This window comes from Anomaloglossus baeobatrachus, chromosome 11, assembly GCF_048569485.1.
Source record: "Anomaloglossus baeobatrachus isolate aAnoBae1 chromosome 11, aAnoBae1.hap1, whole genome shotgun sequence".
Taxonomy (NCBI): domain Eukaryota; kingdom Metazoa; phylum Chordata; class Amphibia; order Anura; family Aromobatidae; genus Anomaloglossus; species Anomaloglossus baeobatrachus.
The window spans coordinates 23471362-23496580 of NC_134363.1; the positions used below are offsets into that span (position 1 = coordinate 23471362).

The window sequence follows — 25219 nt, forward strand, 5'->3', positions numbered from 1 at the left end:
AGTACGTGTGACGGGGGTTTAACGACTGTGTGTGCCACGGGCAACTAATTGCCCGTGACGCACAAACGACGCGGGCGGGTACGATCGCTCGTGCAATCGCACGATAGATCATACCGTGTGAAGCCTGCATTATTTGTCCACTATAAAAATATCAAAGCTTGTGTGGAGCCATCGTATGGTCATGTGCGGAAGCCATTAGGAATTTTGTAAGTTGCGTAAAACTCTGCTGCGGTTAATGATACCAGAAAGCTGATTACATAATATTTAGGCTATAAAATACTCAACGTACAATAAAAAAAGAATTGCTAAAAATGTTACAAAAAATTGAATAAAAAGTCCTAATAAAAATCCAAAATATTGCATAATAATGTCTGTATGATCCAATTTTAAGTCAAGCTTCTTTTTTATGGAGCAAAAAGTTCAAAGAATTCCCAGAGTTGCTCAACACAATCACTGTCCGAATGATTCCATGTCAACCGGATTTTATAGTAAAGAGGTTGACCAACACTTTTTCATTGATGCCCTATACTCATTGGGGGACACCAAGCACCCGCGCCGATCAGTTGTTATGGCGGAAAGTTCTCAGATGTTACCAGCTTTGTCAAAGTATAGTGGTTGAGCACCAGGTACTGCAGCGCCACTGCCTATTCATCTGAGTATAGTGGCCACCCTCTATTGATCTGACTTAAGGGAGTGGATCTGCAGTATCCAGCCATGGACACTAAAGAGATGTTGAAGCTTCCACGTTCCGGCAGCATTTGATAACTTCTGGTCAATGCCGGTTTTAGCTAATCGGCGAGAGTGCCGTTTTTTGCACTCCCACCGATCAGATATTGATTGACTATCCATCAAAAAATATGTAGTGGCCAATCTCTTCAATGTTTTGTACATGCAATTCTTATAAGCAGCCAATAGTATAGATGATAAGTTATGGTTTTTCACTTGACGGGTGCTCTCAATGCCGAAGATGTTCTTTGCCAAATCATTATAATAATTCTAAAAGGCCATGGGATAGTAAAAACAACAATATCATTCAATGTTGGAAAATAAAACCTTACTAATCCATGTTCTCCCAATGTCTGACTAATATGTATTGTCCATTTCTTCATATGAGACTTTTCAGTGGAACATGACCTTGAAAAATGAAAGTTGTTGTATAGGCAACGCTTGGAGTGGATCCAACAATCATCGGTTAAATCAATGAGTCTTATTTCATTTAGATAAAGTCCTTGTATAAGCACAGAAGCGGGCATCTAATATTTTTCCAACAACACCATGTTCTTCATCATCTAGAGAACTACCACTTAGGATCAAGCTTTCCTGGCTGCCATGACTGGAGAAGCTATGGACACCTGCACATTGATGATAGAAGAATGTCCCATGGTGAGGTCAAACCACCAGATAGAATGCCTATCCATCCTTGTATGGCATATTGCCAAGGATATCCTCATAGGAGAACTACTTTAAGAATTTTTTCTGACTTCACTGGTGACAACTTCCATTTCAGTCTCCATCATGGTCAGATTAGTTCGGAGCTCTGTTTCAGACCCATCTTTCTCCTTGAACGTGTTCTCCAGAAGAAATGGAATTGACTTCAATAAACTTTTCTTGAAGTCTCTTCCAACAAAGACGTAGACCATGGGATTAACGCAACTGTTAAAGAAGCCGATGCTATATACAAGATTGCTCATGACCGCGTCCAGATTAGGTTCCAATTCAACCTTCATGACTTCTAGGAGGGGCCATATATGAAACGGGAACCAAAAGCAGAAAAAGCAAAGCACAATAGTGATAATGACCTTTAGAGGCCTGTTCGATTTGGACAGACTTCTGCTTTTACTCAGGCGACATGCAATAAGACTGTAGCAAATTATTATGATCGAAAATGGGATGAGGAACATGGAGACAAATCTGATGATTACCATAGTTTGATCCATCATCTTGTCGGTATCATCATCATCCGCAAACATGGGGATACAATATGATGTGTTGTTTTCGTAATCCTGAACAATGTCGAAGAAGGCAAGATACGGAGAGCTGAGCATGAAGCAGGTCGACCATACTATCCCTGAGATAATCATGGCCAAACGGGGAGACTTGTGGTTCTTTGACCACACGGGACACATGATGGATGTGCAACGGTCAACACTGATAATCATTAAGAAAGACGTGCTGACGGACATGTTAAGGAAGAGAACAGTGAAAACGACCTTACACATGGTTACACCGAAAGGCCAATGTCCTTCCATGATTGACTCGGTTATCTGCAGAGGGAAGATAATATTAAATATAAAGTCAGCTATAGCCAGGTTGAGGAACCATAAAATGCTGACTGTCTTCTTCATCTTGAATCCAGCAATCCAGATGACCAGGCCATTCCCGGTCACCCCCAGAATGAAGGTTATGCTGTAAAAAATGGCGTTACAAATGTGGATCAGGCGGATAATGGCTTCGTTAATTTCTTCTGTATCTTCTTCGAAGGCATACGTTGTGTAATAAGGTTCGAAAAGAGGAAAAGAAGTAGCCTCCATATTTTATGGTGTCCTGTAACCAAATAACAGAAACATAAGAAACATTTTTACTTCTTATTAGGGATGATCGAATACCTCAAAGATTCGGCTTAGCGAATATTTGCCAAATAGGTCGGCGCTATTCGACTATTCGCGAATATTCAATGCGCAATGTAAGTTTATGGGAAACCCAAATAACAACTATTTGGAACTATTCGGGCTTCCCATAGACTTACATTATGCATCGAATATTCGCATAGCGGCGACCTATTCGTCAGATATTTGCGAAGCTGAATGTTTGAGGTATTCGATCCTCCCTACTTCTTATCATTATTTTTACATATTCAGATTTTTTGTATTAATTCTTGGAGGCTGCTTCCTTATGTATATGTTTGAAGGGAACCTGTCACCAGATTTGGTCCTTGTAAACTAAAACTAGCACCTTAAGCAGCTCCTGTGCTGCATTCCATGAAGGTGCATGTTACCCCCTGACCCTACCTGTAGCCCCCAAAAATACCTCGATAAAATCTCCCGCCATGTATATAAATTGTCCAATCTGGTCCGATGGGCGTCCTAGTCTGCACCTCCTGTTCCTCCTTTCGCCGTCCTCCTGTGCTGATTGATGTGGATGCCGCCTCGGTGGGCAAAATCTCTCGCCCGTACAGACATCTTCTCTGCTCGTGCAAGCGCACTTTGCTCTGCCCTATTGTGGGTAGAGCCAAAAACATAGGTGCGCCTGCACGAATTGGCGAGTTCTCTGCACAGGCGTGAGATTTTGCCCAGTGATGTGTATGACGTCACCTACTTCATTCACATTGCCAGGCAAAATCTTGCGGCTGCACAGGAGACTTGCCAGTTCACGCAGGCGCAAGTATGTTTTCGGCTCTTCCCCCAACAGGGCAGAGCGAAGTGTGCCTGCGCGAGCCGGGAATATGGAGATTTTGCCCACCTATGTTGATGGTATCTGAGGTGTAATCCACATCAATCAGCACAGCAGGACGGTGAAAGGAGGAATAGGAGGCACAGAATGGAATGCCCATTGGACCAGACTAGACAATTTACATAAGGGGTGGGAGATTTTATAAAAGTATTTTTGGGGGCTACAGGAAGGGGTCCAAGGGGTAACGTGTACTTTCATGAAATGCAGCGTAGAAGCTGCTTAGGGTACTAGTATAAGTTTACAAGGCCCACATCTGGTGACAGGTTCCCATTAAGTACTTTTCCGGTATGCTGCAATACAAGGCACAGCCACTGGCAAGAGAGGTACCAATTATAAAAACAAAAAATGAAGATCTTGTCTTAGAAACTCATACAAACTCATTAATGTTGGAGTTTTCTGCTGTGTATTAGAGAAGTGCGAATCTACCATTAAATTTAACCAAAAATTGCATTTTAATAAAATTGAATTTTTTTCAATCTGCTGGGAAACTGGTTAGAAAAAGTTACGATCACCAATTCCATAGAGTAACAACCACCTACAGTCTCTTCCTTTGATCCATCCAGCCCTTTCTTTCCTCCTGTGTATGACATCCTCTTCGCGCATCTTCACTCTGCACTGGAAGCCAACGCAAGCCTTGATTTCCAAAGTGTGCCGCCTATGTCTCAGTCAGTGGTTTGGGTGACCATATGGCAACACTTCAGAGCTGTGACACTGAGTTGTAATACCCAAAGAGGATGTTTCACACCAGAAAAATGAAGAGGCTGGAGAGAACAGATGGGCTGAGGGTGGACAGCTTTCGGCAATGGCGAGACAGGTGAGCAGTAAAGCTGGTGTCACACATAACGACGACGACAACGACGTCGCTGCTACGTCACCATTTTCTGTGACGTTGCAGCGACGTCCCGTCGCTGTCGCTGTGTGTGACATCCAGCAACGACCTGGCCCCTGCTGTGAGGTCGCCGGTCGTTGCTGAATGTCCAGCTTCATTTTTTGGTCGTCACTCTCACGCTGTGACACACACATCGCTGTGTGTGACAGCGAGAGAGCGACGAAATGAAGCGATCAGGAGCCGGCACTGGCAGCTGCGGTAAGCTGTAACCAGCGTAAACATCGGGTAACCAAGGGAAGACCTTTCCCTGGTTACCCGATGTTTACGCTGGTTACCAGGCTCCGCTCTTGCTGCCAGTGCCGGCTCCTGCACTGTGACATGTGGCTGCAGTATGCATCGGGTAATTAACCCGATGTATACTGTAGCAAGGAGAGCAAGGAGCCAGCGCTAAGCAGTGCGCGCGGCTCCTTGCTCTCTGCACTGTGACATGTAGCTGCAGCACACATCGGGTTAATTAACCTGATGTGTGCTGCAGGAGAGCAAGGAGCCAGCGCTAAGCGCGGCTCCCTGCTCTCTGAACTGTGACATGTAGCTGCAGCACACATCGGGTTAATTAACCCGATGTGTGCTGCAGGAGAGCAAGGAGCCAGCGCTAAGCACGGCTCCCTGCTCTCTGCACATGTAGCACAGCGACGTTATGATCGCTGCTTCTGCTGTGTTTGACAGCTAAGCAGCGATCATACAGCGACTTACAAGGTCGCTGTTACGTCACCGAAAATGGTGACGTAACAGCGACGTCGTTGTCGCTGTCGTTTAGTGTGACACCAGCTTAAGTTGAGAATCATTAATTAATTAATTAATTTATTTATTTTTTACTCATAACTAGAAATGAGTGAACCCAATGTTTGGCTTTCGGGTCGAACGCCGACTTTAAAAATAAAAAAACAGAGTTAGGGTTTGGAGTTCAAGTCCTTTACGTATGCCGACCACTCAAACGAGCTTCCCTGTGGTCAGGTATGCTCAATGCTTGGCCCAGTGAGAGCCACTAGCAAAGTTTGAAAGGCTCACACTGGGGGTACCACCTGCCTGATCGTATGTAGTTGTCACGCTCCCCGGGTCCCCTGCTCTGCTCCCCGGCTCACCTGCCACGCTCCCCGCTCTCCAGCCTCCGGTGCCCGCACTTCCCAGGCCCCCTGGTCTCCGCTCCCGGCGCCCGACGGCTTCCCAGTTCCTGGCCGGCTCCCTTGCGTCCTCCCTTCAGCTTCCTGCCCTGGCTTCTGGCACCCGGGCCGCGCGCATGCGCATTAGGGCGCGCGCGCGGTCACTGAACCTTTCTTAAAGAGCCAGTGTCAATTAACAGGAAATGATGCACTCAGGTACAGGGTATATAGGGGGTTAATGTCCAAGGGAGCGGGGCCTGTTCTTCGTGTTTTCCCAAGCTAGGAGTCAGGTCTCCTTGTGTTCTATGAGATACTTACCTCTCTGTCTTCTAGAGCCGATCCTGCATCGCCATCCGGTCCTGCGGTACCTCGAACCCCGAACGCTGCCCATCTGCCATCCTGACAGTCCGTACCATCTCGGATCCCTGCGGTGACCCGTCATCTCGCTCCAACAGTTCCGGACCCTGCCTGACACCATCACGGCTTCCGAACCTGAGCTCCGTCACCCGGACCACCATCCGTGACCTCGTGGTCCCAGGGACTTCTCCATTTGCTCTCAGTGCACGGACTGTCCTGCTACCTACAGTGCTCCGGCTACCGGACTCCTTTCCCTCATCCGGGAGTTCGGCCCAGTGGATCCACCTCCAGGGTCTACCCGTCCATCTGGCCCTAACAGTAAGAACAGGCCCCGGATCCCGCCGAAGCACTAGCGGCCTTGCATGAGGAATTCCAACGCCAGCGTGAAGTCCAGACCCGCATGCTGAACTTTATGACTTCCGTGGACACCCGCCTGACCACGCTACAAGCGGCAGTCACGTCTTCGACATCCCGAGCCTCCACTAGTCAAGCCACGACCCCCGCTCCCGTGGCCGCCTCTTCGGATGCTTCCAGACTGCGTTTGGCCTCACCACCCCGGTACGCCGGAGATCCCAAGACCTGCAGGGGGTTTATAAACCAATGCTCCCTCCATTTCACGCAGCTGCCACATCTGTTTGCCTCCGACCAAGCCAAGGTCGCCTTCATCATGTCTCACCTAGAGGGCGAGGCACTGGCGTGGATGAACCCCTTGTGGGAGAAGGAGGAACCTATGACCAAGAACCTCCAGGAGTTCCTGCAGGCCTTTCGCAGCACTTTTGACGAACCCGGACGCGCCTCCGCGTCTGCGTCATCACTTCTCCGGTTACGTCAGGGAACACTGACGGTGGGCCAATACGCCATCCATTTCCGCACCTTGGCTTCAGAACTCGGGTGGAATAACGAGGCCCTAACTGCCGCCTTCTGGGAAGGACTATCGGGTCGAATCAAAGATGAGCTGGCTGGACGTGATGTACCGTCCACTCTGGACGCCCTGATTACACTAGCGACTCGAGTGGACATACGCTTTCAGGAGCGGTCCAAAGAGCTGTCCCGTGAGAGACGTCCGGTAAGGCATTCCTCTCCTCCACCGAAGCCCACCGTACTCCAGTCAACGGCCTCTGGTGTCTCCGTCCATGAGCCCATGCAGATCGACCGTGTGCGACAGTCGGAACAACGTCGAGCAGAGCGGCTCGCCAAGGGTCTCTGCTTTTACTGCGGAGAGGGCACACACCTGCTACGCGCCTGTCCAGAGAGGCCGGGAAACTCCAAAGCCTAGGGTTGGTAGGAGAGGCCACCCTAGGTGCTGGGACTCTCTCAGACCCAGTTACATGGACTGTGCAAGTGACAACGGGAGAGACGCGGTTTACGGCTGAGGCGTACCTCGATTCTGGGGCAGCAGGCAATTTCATCCAGCAGGCCACGGTGGACAAGTACCAGGTGCCTGTTACTCCACTCGACAAGCCCCTAGTGATTGCCTCTGTGGATGGGAGACCCCTCTCTGACACCATCTCCTGGATCACCAAGCCGCTTGAACTGCGTATCGGTGCTCTGCACACCGAGAGCATCGCTCTCTACGTCCTCCCACACATGTCACATCAAATCCTGCTGGGACTTCCCTGGTTGCGGACACACGAGCCTTCAGTCAGCTGGGGCACTGGCGATATCACTCGATGGGGGTCTTCTTGCCATGAGAGATGTCTGAAGACCATACAACCCATCCGGCGACCTCCGGTTCCCGAGTCCCTACCGGGACTGCCCTCAGCCTATTGGTCCTTCGTGGACGTCTTTGATAAGAAGGAGTCCGAAGTACTCCCGCCACATCGTCCTTACGATTGTGCCATTGACCTGCTCCCGGGAACTACACCACCTCGAGGACGGATATATCCACTATCTCCAGCCGAAACAAGGGCTATGTCTACGTACATCACAGAGAGCCTGGCTAAGGGATTCATCCGGAGATCCTCCTCTCCTGCTGGAGCAGGCTTCTTCTTCGTAAAGAAGAAAGAGGGCGACCTACGCCCATGTATAGACTACCGGGGATTGAACCTAATCACCGTGAAAAACAAGTACCCCCTGCCGCTCATCCCCGAATTGTTTGATCGGCTCAGAGGAGCTCGTGTGTTCACCAAGTTGGATCTTCGGGGTGCCTACAACCTGGTCCGTATCCGCTCAGGGGATGAATGGAAGACCGCGTTCAACACTCGCGATGGGCACTATGAATACTGCGTGATGCCCTTCGGCCTGTGCAACACACCAGCAGTCTTCCAAGAATTAGTGAACGATGTGTTTCGGGACCTTATCTACGTCTGTGTGGTGGTATATCTGGATGACATCCTTGTCTTCTCTCCGGACCTCCAGACCCACCGAGAGAACATGCAACTGGTTCTACAAAGACTGAGAGAGAATCGTCTGTACGCCAAGTACGAGAAGTGTATCTTCGAACAGTCTTCTCTCCCCTTCCTGGGGTACCTCATCACCGATACCGGACTGTAGATGGATCCCAAGAAGGTCTCCTCCATTCTCAACTGGCCTCCTCCTTCTGGACTGAAGGCAATCCAACGTTTTCTGGGATTCGCTAACTATTACCGCCAGTTCATTCCTCACTTCTCGGCTCTGACTGCTCCTCTCTCCGCCTTGACCAAGAAGGGGGCTAATCCAAAGGACTGGTCACCTGCGGCCAACGCCGCGTTTGGCGCTCTAAAGCGAGCCTTTGCCTCCTCTCCTGTACTCCACCGTCCAGAGTTAAACCGCCAGTTCACCTTGGAGGTGGATGCCTCCTCCTCGGGAGCCGGAGCAGTGCTCATGCAGAAGTCCTCCTCCGGGAAGATGGTGACGTGCGGTTTCTTCTCCAAGAGCTTCTCCGCGCCTGAACGCAATTACACCATCGGTGACCGAGAGCTATTAGCGGTCAAACTGGCTCTGGAGGAATGGCGCTATCTTCTGGAAGGAGCAGTGTACCCTGTCATTGTTTACACGGACCACAAAAACCTGGAATACCTGCGGACTGCTCAGCGACTGAACCCACGGCAAGCCAGGTGGTCCTTGTTCTTTGCCCGGTTCGACTTCCAGCTTCATTTCCGACCCGCGAACAAGAATGTACGCGCTGATGCCTTGTCTAGGTCTTTCGTGCCCCTGGAACAGGAGGAAGAGACATCTCAACCCATCATCTGTCCAAGTAAGATTATTCCGGTGGCTCCTGTCACCCTGGCCCAGATACCACCTGGGAAGACTTATGTCTCTGAGGCTGACAGGCAAAAAGTGTTACACTGGGGCCATGCCTCGAAAACAGCCGGTCATGCAGGTCAGAAGAAAACATGGAGCGCTATTGTACGTCATTACTGGTGGCCATCCCTGCACACGGACGTCGCCTCTTTTGTCTCTGCCTGCTCCTCCTGTGCCAGGAACAAGACACCCAAACACCTGCCATACGGCCGTCTTCTGCCTCTGCCCATACCCTCAGTTCCCTGGCAACACATAGCGATGGACTTTATTACGGACTTGCCATTATCCTCCGGACACACAGTCATATGGGTCGTGGTGGATCGGTTCTCTAAAATGGCCCATTTCGTTCCTATGGCTGGACTGCCCTCTGCTCAGGAACTCGCGGACGCCTATATACAGCACATCTTCCGCTTGCATGGCTTTCCATCACACATAGTGTCCGACAGAGGAACCCAGTTCACCTCCCGCTTCTGGAGGGCTCTCTGCAAACATCTGGGAGTGACTCTGGACTTCTCCTCAGCCTACCATCCTCAGTCGAATGGCCAAGTGGAACGGATCAATCAGATATTGACCTCTTTCTTGCGTCACTACGTGAACGCCCATCATGACGATTGGTCCACGCTTCTTCCTTGGGCTGAATTCTCCCATAATCACCACGTCAGTGAGTCCTCCTCCAGTTCTCCCTTCCATGTCGTCTACGGAATTCAGCCGTCTGTCCCATTGCCTGTATCCTCTTCCTCGGACATCCCTGCTGCTGATGCCGTACTCCGTGACTTTACATCCATTTGGGACTCTGTTAAGGCCTCCCTTGCATGTGCCTCCCTGCGGATGAAGAGACATGCGGACAAGAGACGTCTGGATCCTCCGTGTTTCTCTCCGGGAGATCTCGTCTGGCTTGCTTCCAAATACATCCGACTGAAGATACCATCCTACAAGCTGGGACCTCGCTACATCGGACCGTTTAAAGTCCTCGGCAAGATCAATGAGGTCTCCTACAAACTGCAGCTCCCGGCCACGATGAGAATACCCAACTCCTTTCACGTCTCTCTGCTCAAGCCGGTTGTCCTTGGTCCCTTCTCCGCTGCCGCCAGTCCGGCCCCTCCTCCTATTGCTGAGGACGACATCTATGCGGTAAGAGATATCGTGGCCATGAAGACCGTACGTGGTCGACAGTTCTTCCTGGTGGACTGGGAAGGGTATGGTCCTGAGGATAGATCCTGGGAGCCCAGGGAGAACGTGGGCACTCCTCTGATCCGTGCCTTCCTGTCCCGGTTGCGGGGAGGGGGGCGTGGGGGGGGTACTGTCACGCTCCCCGGGTCCCCTGCTCTGCTCCCCGGCTCACCTGCCACGCTCCCCGCTCTCCAGCCTCCGGTGCCCGCACTTCCCAGGCCCCCTGGTCTCCGCTCCCGGCGCCCGACGGCTTCCCAGTTCCTGGCCGGCTCCCCTGCGTCCTCCCTTCAGCTTCCTGCCCTGGCTTCTGGCACCCGGGCCGCGCGCATGCGCATTAGGGCGCGCGCGCGGTCACTGAACCTTTCTTAAAGGGCCAGTGTCAATTAACAGGAAATGATGCACTCAGGTACAGGGTATATAGGGGGTTAATGTCCAAGGGAGCGGGGCCTGTTCTTCGTGTTTTCCCAAGCTAGGAGTCAGGTCTCCTTGTGTTCTATGAGATACTTACCTCTCTGTCTTCTAGAGCCGATCCTGCATCGCCATCCGGTCCTGCGGTACCTCGAACCCCGAACGCTGCCCATCTGCCATCCTGACAGTCCGTACCATCTCGGATCCCTGCGGTGACCCGTCATCTCGCTCCAACAGTTCCGGACCCTGCCTGACACCATCACGGCTTCCGAACCTGAGCTCCGTCACCCGGACCACCATCCGTGACCTCGTGGTCCCAGGGACTTCTCCATTTGCTCTCAGTGCACGGACTGTCCTGCTACCTACAGTGCTCCGGCTACCGGACTCCTTTCCCTCATCCGGGAGTTCGGCCCAGTGGATCCACCTCCAGGGTCTACCCGTCCATCTGACCCTAACAGTAGTGTGTACCTAAAAAATTGGAAAAACCTCACTCATCCGAACCCGGAAGTGTTCTGCTCATGGCTGGCTGTATGTGGGCTAAAAATCAAACTGCCAATCATTGACGTCCATTGGGATTTGGGCCAAGTCTGAACCAGTAGACGTGTGGTTCAGCTGAGGCCACCAAACCAAACTTTCATGGGTTCGCTCATCTCTATACCCAAAAATTGATGATGTTCTGGGTTCATTTGATTTGCATTATAACTTTGATGCAAATTATATTTCCTTACCAAATTCGGTTATGGCTAATGTTTGCATATTTCTATTTTTTCTTTGCAGATTTTTTGTTTTGACTGGTCAAACTTATTTCACTGAACCAGTAGCAATGAAGAATAAAAAATGACTTTATAAAAAGCCCCCTTTATGGTAGAATTTTTTTGGTCTTGTGGAGGAACACTAGACACCACCAAACAATCTGTCCTCAGCCAGGTACCATCAACCGGGCCTCCATATAGCTTTCCACCATCATCGAATTGACTGGTCATACAGACATCAAAAAGACAAAATCATGAAACCCGACGACTGAGCTCACGCTCTTGTGGACCACTTGGAGCTCATTATGGAACAACCTTAAGAGATGAGAAGACCCTCGCTGTCTTTTAGCCTCTCACAGATTAGAATTTAATTCAATTGTGACAAAACGGAATCAATTATTCTAAAAACGTAGCCCTATATTTTTCATTTGATAAATAAAAATAAAAAATTCCATTGTTCCAAACACTTTCTAAGGAGAAAAGAGTCATAAAGAACTAAACGTTCCCAACTTTTTTAACCTAAAGCGGGCTTTACACGCTACGACATCGCTCAAGTGATCTCGTTGGGGGTCACGGATTTTCTGACGCACATCCGGTCGCTTTAGCGATGCCGTTGCGTGTGACACCTATGAGCGATTTTGCATAGTCGCAAAAACGTGCAAAAACGCTCATCGGTGACATGGGGGTCCATTCTCAAATATCGTTACTGCAGCAGTAACGAAGTTGTTCCTCGTTCCTGCGGCAGCACACATCGCTCCGTGTGACACCGCAGGAACGAGGAAGCTCTCCTTCCCTGCCTCCCGCCCGCAATGCGGAAGGAAGGAGGTGGACGGAATGTTCGTCCTGCTCTACTCCGTCCCTCCGCTTCTATTGGGCGGCGCTTCAGTGACGCTGCTGTGATGTCGCTGTGACGCTGAACGAACCGCCCCCTTAGAAAGGAGGCGGTTTGCCGGTCACAGCAACGTCGCAGGGAAGGTAAGTCCGTGTGACGGGTCCGGGCGATGTTGTGCGACACGGGCAGAGATTTGCCCGTGTCGCAAAACCGATGGGGGCGGGTACCCACGCTGGCGATATCGGTACCAATATCGCAGTGTGTAAAGCGGCCTTAAGACACATATTTTATGGGTTGTATGTGGACAGGTTTTCCATTCTATGCCAAGTCCCTGTATCTTAACTCTGTACCTAGACTTTCCAGATTAATTTTTCCATTTCAAGCAAGCTAAAATCCCAGACTGCCCATCAGTACAATACACTTCTGTAAAACAACCATATGGTTAGGTAATCCAATGGTCAATGCAATTGAAATCATCAGTTGGGTAAGTTCCCGGATTCCTCTTTGACGTAAGCAAACTCTTCCTGGTGGAGTGATTGCTTCTCATCAAGAAGATCCAACTGAAATTTGGACAGTAACTAGAGTTGAGCGCGGTTCGTGGTTCGTGGTTCTCCAGTTCTAGGCTCGAGTGATTTTGGGGCATGTTCTAGATCGAACTAGAACTCGAGCTTTTTGCAAAAGCTCGATAGTTCTAGAAACGTTCGAGAACGTTTCTAGCAGCAAAAAAACAGCTAAATCATAGCTTGGTTTCTGCTGTAATAGTGTAAGTCACTCTGTGAATCACACTATTATGACATTTCAGTGTATAGTGTGCGTGAACAGCGCCTTCAGATCACTGCTGTTTGTATAATGGCGATCGCCATTTTTTTTTTTTTTCTTGTCTTCCTTCCCTAAGCGCGCGCGTCTTGTGGGGCGGGCCAGCATGTCAGCCAATCCCAGACACACACACAGCTAAGTGGACTTTGAGCCAGAGAAGCAACGGCATGTGTGATAGGATGTCCATGTCACATATCCCTGCATTATAAAACCGGACATTTTCTTCCAGGACGCCATTATCTGCCTTCTGCGTCTTTGGTGTCAGACATCAGTGTCGCAGCTCCGTCCTCCTGAGTCCTATAGCCGATACAGCTGTATGCGCTGCATACACAGCGTTAGACAGCTTAGGGAGAGCACTTTATAGCAGTCCTTTTAAGGGCTCAAACCGGCAGGGTCAGAGTTAAGGTGACAGGTCCTGAAAACAGCGCCAGCGTCTGTGTAGCCCAGGTCAGGGATTTCCTCCCTGCATTTCACCATTAGGAGGGAATAGAAAGGCAGGCTTCCATTCCTCTACCCAGAGCACCACAATCCTGGCACTGTACCCTCTTGTCCTCTGCACACTCCAACTAATTATAACTAAGCCATTATACTAGCAAACACTCAGTGTACCTAGTGGCATCCTATACGTGGCTATTGGACTTTGCTATAGTCCCACTAGTGCCAAGACATTTGCAGAGCGCATCTGCCTGCGTTGCACACTCCAACTCATTATAACTAAGCCATTATACTAGCAAACACTCAGTGTACCTAGTGGCATCCTATACGTGGCTATTGGACTTTGCTATAGTCCCACTAGTGCCAAGACATTTGCAGAGCGCATCTGCCTGCGTTGCACACTCCAACTAATTATAACTAAGCCATTATACTAGCAAACACTCAGTGTACCTAGTGGCATCCTATACGTGGCTATTGGACTTTGCTATAGTCCCACTAGTGCCAAGACATTTGCAGAGCGCATCTGCCTGCGTTGCACACTCCAACTCATTATAACTAAGCCATTATACTAGCAAACACTCAGTGTACCTAGTGGCATCCTATACGTGGCTATTGGACTTTGCTATAGTCCCACTAGTGCCAAGACATTTGCAGAGCGCATCTGCCTGCGTTGCACACTCCAACTCATTATAACTAAGCCATTATACTAGCAAACACTCAGTGTACCTAGTGGCATCCTATACGTGGCTATTGGACTTTGCTATAGTCCCACTAGTGCCAAGACATTTGCAGAGCGCATCTGCCTGCGTTGCACACTCCAACTCATTATAACTAAGCCATTATACTAGCAAACACTCAGTGTACCTAGTGGCATCCTATACGTGGCTATTGGACTTTGCTATAGTCCCACTAGTGCCAAGACATTTGCAGAGCGCATCTGCCTGCGTTGCACACTCCAACTCATTATAACTAAGCCATTATACTAGCAAACACTCAGTGTACCTAGTGGCATCCTATACGTGGCTATTGGACTTTGCTATAGTCCCACTAGTGCCAAGACATTTGCAGAGCGCATCTGCCTGCGTTGCACACTCCAACTAATTATAACTAAGCCATTATACTAGCAAACACTCAGTGTACCTAGTGGCATCCTATACGTGGCTATTGGACTTTGCTATAGTCCCACTAGTGCCAAGACATTTGCAGAGCGCATCTGCCTGCGTTGCACACTCCAACTCATTATAACTAAGCCATTATACTAGCAAACACTCAGTGTACCTAGTGGCATCCTATACGTGGCTATTGGACTTTGCTATAGTCCCACTAGTGCCAAGACATTTGCAGAGCGCATCTGCCTGCGTTGCACACTCCAACTAATTATAACTAAGCCATTATACTAGCAAACACTCAGTGTACCTAGTGGCATCCTATACGTGGCTATTGGACTTTGCTATAGTCCCACTAGTGCCAAGACATTTGCAGAGCGCATCTGCCTGCGTTGCACACTCCAACTCATTATAACTAAGCCATTATACTAGCAAACACTCAGTGTACCTAGTGGCATCCTATACGTGGCTATTGGACTTTGCTATAGTCCCACTAGTGCCAAGACATTTGCAGAGCGCATCTGCCTGCGTTGCACACTCCAACTCATTATAACTAAGCCATTATACTAGCAAACACTCAGTGTACCTATTGGCATCCTATACGTGGCTATTGGACTTTGCTATAGTCCCACTAGTGCCAAGACATTTGCAGAGCGCATCTGCCTGCGTTGCACACTCCAACTCATTATAACTAAGCCATTATACTAGCAAACACTCAGTGTACCTAGTGGCATCCTATACGTGGCTATTGGACTTTGCTATAGTCCCACTAGTGCCAAGACATTTGCAGAGCGCATCTGCCTGCGTTGCACACTCCAACTAATTATAACTAAGCCATTATACTAGCAAACACTCAGTGTACCTAGTGGCATCCTATACGTGGCTATTGGACTTTGCTATAGTCTCACTAGTGCCAAGACATTTGCAGAGCGCATCTGCCTGCGTTGCACACTCCAACTCATTATAACTAAGTTGCATTGTCAGGGATATTTATTCTTTATTATTCTGCTGTTAATAAAGCTAGACCACCGCTGCAATCTTCACCACCTCTCAATTTTTACTACCACATTTTCAGTCCACAATCTTGTCGCAATCAACATGAGTGGCAAAATGACAGATGCTGGTGGAAAGGGGAAGAGGCGTGGTGGAAAAGGCAAAAAAGGTTTTGTCCGTGGGGAAGGTGGCAAAGCTCCATTATCATCTGCTGAAGATAGACCATCTACCAGCAAAAGTAAGATGTCTACTACTTACCGTGGACAATCCGATGTGCTCCCTTTTTTACGGACACGAACAACAGGAAGAAAGGTAGATGATGGGCAAAAAAGGAAAATGCTTGAATGGATCTCAAGTGGTCCAACTAGTGCCCTCTCAGCCACTTCAAGTACCGCATCCAAAAAACACCAGTCCTCTGAGTTGTCATCCCAATCACACTTGATTTCTCCCAGCTCTGAAGTCTCCATCAGCCCTGCACAGTATGGTGGAACTGAGATGGCTGAGTCTGCAGAGCTGTTCAGTCACACTATAGCCTGGGAATCAGAGGTCTGCTCCCAAGCTACAGTGAGTACAGAACAGGAAATGGTCTGCAGTGATGCCCAGAACCTTTGTGACTCTGATTCAGGCCGTGAGGACCAAGTTTCAGAGCATAATGTTGACCCTTTGTCACAAACTGTAACACCTGTGGTTATAGACAATGAGGAACATACTGATGAAGATGAGACGCAGATACCAAATTGGGATGACAACTTAAATATTCGGTCAGGGCAAGAAGAGGCTCGGTCTGAGGGGGAGGGGAGTGCAAACACAACAATTGATGATGACGTTCTAGATCCCACCTACTGTCAAGCCCCAGTCAGGCACTCGAGGAGGTCAACAGAGGCGGTGGAGGAGGATGCAACCAACGACGAAGTTACCTTGCGCCTTCCTGGACAGAGTCGGAGCACTGGTAGCACGTCTACAACTGCATCCTCAGCCACCACTCTGCCTATGAGCATTATTCGGGGTGGATCAACAGGTCGCATGGCCTCTAAGCCTTGCCTAGCCTGGTCCTTTTTTGACATAGAAAAAGATCGCCCAAATCATGTGATATGTAACATTTGTCATGATTCTCTTAGTAGAGGTCAAAACCTCAGCAGTTTGACAACTTCTTCCATGAATCGTCACATGAATAAATATCATAGGTCCCGGTGGGAAGCTCACCGTGCTGCAATGCGGCCTAGCGGAGCGAACCATCCACCGCCCGCCCCTTCCAGTGCATCCGCGCGCTCTTCATCTTCTAGGACTGTGGGGACAGCTGTCACACCTGTTTTTCCACGCAAAACTTCCACCACTGTAACCGCAACAGGCAGTTTGCTTGTAAGGTCGTCAGTTGGTTTGGAAGGGGAAACAAGTGAGTGTGTACAGCTCTCTCAGACATCGATAGCACCAACGTTGGATGAAGGCAACATCATGTCTCCGCCTGCACTTTCCTCACAAACCTGCATTTTTCCAGGGACACCCTACTCAACACCGTCTACACACAGCAGCCAGATCTCTGTCCCTCAGATGTGGTCAAATAAAAGGCCACTTCCTCCGACCCATGACAAAGCTAAGAGGTTGACTCTATCCCTCTGTAAGCTGTTGGCTACCGAAATGCTGCCTTTCCGCCTAGTGGACACACAGGATTTTAGAGACCTTATGTCTGTCGCTGTGCCCCAGTACCAGATGCCTAGTCGCCACTACTTCTCTAAGAAAGGTGTGCCCGCGCTACACCAGCATGTCGCACACAACATCACCGCTTCCTTGAGAAACTCTGTGTGTGAACGGGTGCATTTCACCACCGATACTTGGACCAGTAAGCATGGACAGGGACGTTACATGTCGCTCACTGGGCACTGGGTAACTATGGTGATAGATGGTGAAGGGTCTGCTGCACAAGTCTTGCCGTCCCCACGACTTGTGTGTCAATCCTCTGTCTGTCCAAGTTCCGCCACAGCTTCTGCATCCTCCACCTCATCTGGGTCCTCCACCTCCGCCCCAAGCCTGCCTGGTCAGGCCACCAGCGTTCTCACTGCGCAGAAGGAATCACGCACCCCTCATTACTATGCTGGCAGTAAAGCGCAACGGCATCAGGCGGTCTTTAGCTTGACATGTCTTGGGAATAAGAGTCACACAGCTGAGGAGTTGTGGTCAGCTCTGCGGTCCGAGTTTAATAAATGGTTGTCTCCACTCAACCTGCAGCCTGGTAAGGCCGTGTGCGACAATGCTGCAAACCTGGGTGCGGCACTTCGCCTGGGCAAGGTGACACACGTACCTTGTATGGCTCACGTGTTGAACCTTGTCGTCCAGCAATTTTTAACACACTATCCCGGCCTAGATGGCCTTCTGAACAGGGCACGAAAACTGTCAGCTCACTTCCGCCGTTCAAGCGCCGCAGCAGAGCGACTTGCATCGCTCCAGAAGTCTTTCGGCCTGCCGGTTCATCGCCTGAAATGCGATGTGGCGACACGCTGGAATTCAACTCTCCACATGTTACAGCGACTGTGGCAGCACCGCAGAGCCCTGGTGCAATACGTCATGACGTATAGCCTGGGCCAACGAGATGCAGAGGTGGGGCAGATCACCCTGATGGAGTGGTCTCAGATCAAGGACCTATGCACCCTTCTGCACAGTTTCGACATGGCGACGAATATGTTTAGCGCTGACAATGCCATTATCAGCATGACGATTCAAGTCATTTACATGCTGGAGCACACGCTAAACACTATTCGGAGTCAGGGGGTGGGACAACATGAAGGGGAGGAACTACAGGAGGATTCATATGCGCAAGGGACAACAACATCACCAAGGTCCAGACGTTCATCATCACCAACGCAGCAGGCATGGGACCATGGGGGACAGGGATCGACAAGGGCGCATAGTAGCAGGCGAAATGTTGAGCAAGGTGCAGGAGAACATGAAGAAATGGAGGACGAACTGTCCATGGACATGGAAGACTCAGCGGATGAGGGAGACCTTGGTCAAATTTCAGTTGAAAGAGGTTGGGGGGAGATGTCAGAGGAAGAAAGAACGGGTAGCACCTCTATGCCACAAACACAGCGTGGACTTGGTCCGCATGGCTGCGCAAGACACATGAGTGCCTTTTTGTTGCACTACCTCCAACATGACAGTCGTATTGTCAAAATTAGAAGTGATGATGACTACTGGATTGCCACACTATTAGATCCCCGGTACAAGTCCAAATTTTGTGACATAATTCCAGCCATAGAAAGGGACGCACGTATGCAGGAGTATCAGCAGAAGCTGTTACTCGATCTTAGCTCGGCTTTTCCACCAAACAGCCGTGCAGGTGCAGGGAGGGAATCTCCCAGTTGTAACTTGACAAACATGGGACGGTCTCGTCATCTTCAACAGTCTACCCGTACCAGTAGGACCGTATCTGGTGCCGGTAACAGCAATTTTATGGAATCTTTTCATAATTTTTTTAGACCCTCTTTTGCAAGGCCACCAGAGACAACAAGTCTGACACAGTCAATGGCTGGAGAGGATGATACAGGAGTATCTCCAAATGAACATAGATGCCATGACTGTGCAACTGGAGCCTTGCTCCTTTTGGGCTTCAAACCTAGAAAAATGGCCAGAGCTCGCAACTTACGCCTTGGAGATTTTGTCGTGTCCAGCTGCCAGCGTTGTCTCTGAACGTGTATTCAGTGCTGCTGGGTGTGTGCTGACAGATAAGCGCACGCGTCTGTCCAGTGACAATGTGGACAGACTGACGTTCATCAAAATGAACAAGTCATGGATCCAGAAGGAATTTACTACCCCTGTGTCATCCTGGGGAGAGTAAATGCTTGTTGATTTTGAATGTGCTTGATGCAAATCAAAACATCCTGTTTGCAACTAGGGCCCAAGTGCTGCCACTGATGGGGTGGGTGTCTGTGTGGCCCAATTTTTGGAAAAAAGGGAGACTCCGCTTGGAGTAACCCTTGCTTACATTGTTTTTAAAAGAAGCCAAGATGAACAAGTCATGGGTCAGCAAAGACTTTATCTACCTACCCCGGTGTCATCCTGGGGACGGATAAGAATGGCGTATTTTTGAATGTGCTTGATGCAAATCAAAACATCCTGTTTGCAACTAGGGCCCAAGTGCTGCCACTGATGGGGTGGGTGTCTGTGTGGCCCAATTTTTGGAAAAAAGGGAGGCTCCGCTTGGAGTAAGCCTTGCTTGCTGTGTTTTTAAAAGAAGCCAAGATGAACAGAGCTGGGATCAGGAAAGACTTTGCTACCTACCCCGGTGTCATCCTGGGGACGGATAAGAATGGCGTATTTTTGAATGTGCTTGATGCAAATGTAGCTGTGAATTGTACAACTAGGGCCCAACTGCTGCTACTGAAGGGGTGGGTGTGTGTGGGGCTCAATTTTTGGAAAAAAAGGGAGACTACGCTTGGAGTCACCTTGCGGTGTTTTACATGATTTTAGAATGGCGTGCCATGCCTATATCTGTGTGTCCTCCTCTTTTTCCTTGTCCAGCTGTTTTGTTTTCGCATGAGTATATGTCCTTGTCACTTTCCAATGTGTTTGAGTTGTTTGTCACCTTTTGGACACCTTTGAGGGTGTTTTCTAGGTGTTTTACTGTGTTTGTGATTGCCTGCCATTGTTTCCTATTGGCTCGAGTTCGGTTCGTCGAACGTTCGACGAGCCGAACTCGAACGGGACCTCCGTTCGGCGAACCGACCTCGAGCCGAACCGGGACCGGTTCGCTCATCTCTAACAGTAACAGACAATTGTCACAAAGCTCACTGATTAATAAATAAGGAATAACGTTTGGAACACCATTCTAAGTCCGAACTGGGTGCAAAAACCTAAAAAAACATCACTATGGGGAGATAAGGTATGCACACCAGTGACTATGTAAGGGGAATACATGAAATAGCAGAAACTGCTGTGTGAATACTGACTTGAAAAATCCAATAGCTATATGCAAGAGTGAAAATGTGAAAAATGGAATCTGCATTACTGCCATGAACATATGAATCAAGAGAAATTTAGCTACTAAATTGATCAATGCAATAGAGCCCCAACACTACGCCAAAGTATTTCTCTACGTTGGGGTCCCTAGCTTGTGTGTGTCCTCTCATGCAGTTAAAAAACTTACCGTGTATGGGAAGCTGAGACCCAGGCTATTTATGCGTATGATATGGATTGGCAATAGGTGTGGTTGGGGAGGGTTCACAAACGAAAAACTACTAACAAATAAGGAATAACGTTTGGAATTTTTCTTGATTCATATGATCATGGCAGTAATGCAGATTCCATTTTTCACATTTTCACTCTTACATATAGCTATTGGATTTTTCAAGTCAGTATTCACACAGCAGTTTCTGCTATTTCATGTATTCCCCTTACATAGTCACTGGTGTGCATACCTTATCTCCCCATAGTGATGGTTTTTTAGGTTTTTGCACCCAGTTCAGACATAGAATGGAGTTCCAAACGTTATTCCTTAATGTTAGTAGTTTTTCGTTTGTGAACCCTCCCCAACCACACCTATTGCCAATCCATATCATACGCATAAATAGCCTGGGTCTCAGCTTCCCATACACGGTAAGTTTTTTAACTGCATGAGAGGACACACACAAGCTAGGGACCCCAACGTAGAGAAATACTTTGGCGTAGTGTTGGGGCTCTATTGCATTGATCAATTCAGTAGCTAAATTTCTCTTGATTCATATGTTCATGGCAGTAATGCAGATTCCATTTTTCACATTTTCACTCTTGCATATAGCTATTGGATTTTTCAAGTCAGTATTCACACAGCAGTTTCTGCTATTTCATGTATTCCCCTTACATAGTCACTGGTGTGCATACCTTATCTCCCCATAAAAACTCACTGATTGTCATGGCAGCTTCAGACGCTGTTCACATTACAGATCCTGACACTTCACCCTATGGTTTCTCTGGTGCTTCTGACCAACACAGGCAGGCTTGGGTGTCTACCAGCTGTGGGCTCATTCATGATCAGGCTAGTAAGAATTAACCTCTGCTAACCTGCTTGTTACTTCTGGGATAACATATTGTTGGAAGCTTATCACATTGGCTTCCTTCCTATTCAAGATGGTGGAATCTGTCCTCGTATGCGGACTATAGTTTATTGCTGTGTTGGTCTATGTGCCAGTTCTGCTGTTATTGTATTGCTTTGTGCTTCATGTTGTTGTGGAGTTCTCCCATTGTCTTGTTTCCACCCTACTCTTTTTTTCCTCCTAAGTTCTTATTTTCTTATACATATAGAGTTTTGGTTTACCCTGTTAATCCATTTCTGTTGGCTTAATTACTCCTGCCGGGCACTCCCCTGAGGTTAAAGGGAAGGGATATAAGATCAGGGCTGGTCAGGATGGAACAGGTCCAGTAAGGTGGCTCAGACATCCACACCGTCAGAGGTAACTCTGAAATCAGGGATAACTTGGGTCCCCTAGTCTGAGGGCAAGTGTAGAAATCCTGTCCCATGCTTTCTGCTTAATCACAGTGATGACAATTTTGCATAGAAAATAATGTGCAACTTAAAGGGGTGGTCCACTACTCATCTTTTCTCAAATACCTTTTGTAGTCAATTGTGCCTCTGAGTGGTGCTATTGCGGTCCACTCATCCAAATCACGTGACCCCGAGCATCGTGACCTCTGAGACCTGGTAATGTCACGTAGCTGGAAGTTGACCCAACATCACCGAGGTGGGCCTCTGTCTCCCTGAGTGACTGGGTCAGGGGAGGCGTTTCGCTGCTCATCACAGACAAGCATCCCACGTGCTCTCTCCTTCGATGCAGAGCACCACAAGTATAAGCAAAGCTTGCCTGTCCTGGGTGATGAAACTCCATCCACAGCCCAGTCACTCAGGAAGACTGAGGCCTGCCTCGATAATGTCGGGTCAACTGGAAGTTGATGTGATATTACTGGATCTAAGAGGCCACGGAGCCTGGGGGTCACGTGATGAAATATATTGGCGTTAGCCACCTTATGAGTCAATGCCGGATCCATTAACAAGCTGTGCAACATAAGCAATGTACCCAAACAAACCATCATTTTCTGGATTGGCTGATATCATAAAATTGAATATTGGGTTATAGGGTAGCAGTCCACAAAAGCTGTGAATTATTTGGTATATATATATATATCTATATATATATATATATATATATATATATATATATATATATGGTCTATACAGTATAGACCAAAAGTTTGGACACACCTTGGACACACCATCTCTAGAACAACTGTTAAGAGGAGACTTTGTGCAGCAGGCCTTCATGGTAAAATAACTGCTAGGAAACCACTGCTAAGGACAGGCAACAAGCAGAAGAGACTTGTTTGGGCTAAAGAACACAAGGAATGGACATTAGACCAGTGGAAATATGTGGTTTGATCTGATGAGTCCAAATTTGAGATCTTTGGAGCCAACCACTGTGTCTTTGTAGAAAAGGTGAACAGATGGACTCTACATGGCTGGTTCCCACCGTGAAGCATGGAGGAGGAGGTGTGATGGTGTGGGGGGTGCTTTGCTGCTAACACTGTTGGGGATTATTCAAAATTGAAGGCATACTGAACCAGCATGGCTACAACAGCATCTTGCAGCGGCGTGCTATTCCATCCGGTTTGCGTTTAGTTGGACCATCATTCATTTTTCAACAGGAAAATGACCCTAAACACACCTCCAGGCTGTGTAAGGGCTATTTGACTAAGAAGGAGAGTGATGGGGTGGTACGCCAGATAACCTGGTCTCCACAGTCACCAGACCTGAACCCAATCGAGATGGTTTGGGGTGAGCTGGACCGCAAAGTGAAGGCAAAAGGGCCAACAAGTGCTAAGCATCTCTGGGAACTCCTTCAAGACTGTTGGAAGACCATTTCCGGTGACTACCTCTTGAAGCTCATCAAGAGAATGCCAAGAGTCTGCAAAGCAGTCATCAAAGCAAAAGGTGGCTACTTTGAAAAACCTAGAATATAAGACATATTTTCAGTTGTTTCACACTTTTTTAAGTATTTCATTCCACATGTTTTAATTCATGGTTTTGATACCTTCAATGTGAATCTACAATTTCAGAGTCCTGAAAATAAAGAAAAGTCTTTGAATGAGAAGGTGTGTCCAAACTTTTGGTCTGTACTGTATATATATATATGTAGCCTTCTTAAAATGACAAACACATCTCAATTCGGAGAGCTATCTCAATGCAAAAACATGTCCCTCGAAATCTAACTATACAGACTCAATGTCCGTTGTGTTAGGAGATGATAATCTGCCTCGTGATATCTGTATTGCGTGATAGTTTAAAAAAAGGCTTTGCATTTATGTAAAACCCCCTATATGTGTAATGAGTGTGCATTTCTTTCATATATAAATGATATTGTGTTGAATTTCCTTCATCTGGAAAGTCTACATACAAAGCTAAGCCTTGGCATAGAATGGAAAACCTGTCCACATGCCCACCACAAAAATATTTGTTTTAGGTTAGAAAAGAGGGGAAATCTTTGTTATTTATCAGATTTGGCATAATCTATAGTATGTGTCATTTATGGTCCACAGAACTCCAAAAGCAAAGACTAAAATCAACACATAGACCAGTGTTTCTCAACTCCAGTCCTCAAGACCCACCAACAGATCATGTTTTCAAGTTTTCCTCAATCAGGTTTTCAGGATTTCCTTAATGTTGCACAGGTTGTGGAATTATTCCCTGTCTAATATTGAGGGGAAACCTAAAAACATGATCTGTTGGTGGGTCTTGAGGACTGGAGTTGAGAATCCCTGGCGTAGACCATATTGTGAATTTCGTTGCCTTCAAGCATGAAGATTCTTTTCAACAGTCCTCTTAAATTTGCAGGTCTCCAGGGGCTACTATACTACGATTCTCATTTCTCTAGAGCTGGAGAACTCTACAAATATCCAAGTCTTAGAAACCAAATAACTATATTTTAATGGAAATTGTTTGATCCTTACCTAAACGATATGGTGCAATCTTCAATTTTGTCCTTCACCTCTTGACGGTCAATGTCTCCGGTAGAGCGATGTTTTCTTCTTTTGTTTCCTTTACCATCTGTCATTGGCACAAAAGTAGATTCAAAACGGCTGTCCCCAAGTAAGGAAATGATAAGAAATCACACAACGATCTTCGAAGATATCTTCTTTTTACAATTTAAGTCACTGACTCAACTCTCTCGAGGAGATTCGGTGACAGCAAGTCAAGTGAATGAAGCTAAGATCATTTTTTTTTTATTTTTGGACAAGTCGGACAAGTCAGTGTTTGATCATTGCTTAACCCTCAACTGAGTTACTTTGTAATTTGGTAATTAGTTTTACACAATTCATTTGCTTATCTCCTATCTCTGATAGTCCGAAAAGTCTCATCATGTGGCAAAAGTTTCAATTACAGGACTGCAATGTAGAACGCCTTTGGACCAGAAGCAGAACATTGTGCAGAGAAAATCAATTTTATATTCAGATACTATATTCAAAATATTTTTGGGCTTCGAAAAGTTTAAAAAATGCAAATTTGACATATCTTATAAGATTGCATTGTAACGCTCACCGCTGACAATTGTAAGGCGGCAAAAAGAAGAGGACTCACTGGACCATGGGGGGGTCCCAGGCTTACTCTTTTAGTGTCAGGGGCTTGACTAATCATCCAGCATGAGGCAGACACCAAGTGCCATTCCCATGGC

General features: G+C 47.8%; 1 protein-coding gene across 1 annotated transcript; it reads right to left on the minus strand.

Annotated features, from left to right (window-relative positions):
• Positions 1-24718, minus strand: LOC142256123 (chemerin-like receptor 1). Its single transcript, XM_075327663.1, has 2 exons — positions 24498-24718; positions 1-2544 (listed from the first exon to the last, which is right to left on the minus strand). The coding sequence occupies exon 2, from the start codon at positions 2529-2531 to the stop codon at positions 1464-1466; it is 1068 nt and encodes a 355-aa protein (XP_075183778.1). The 5' UTR covers positions 2532-2544; positions 24498-24718; the 3' UTR covers positions 1-1463.
• Positions 24719-25219: the final 501 nt, after the last annotated feature.

Bases quoted from the DNA above. Each gene is read 5' to 3' on its own strand.
- LOC142256123 (XM_075327663.1), bottom strand. From the start codon at position 2,531: ATGGAGGCTACTTCTTTTCCTCTTTTCGAACCTTATTACACAACGTAT.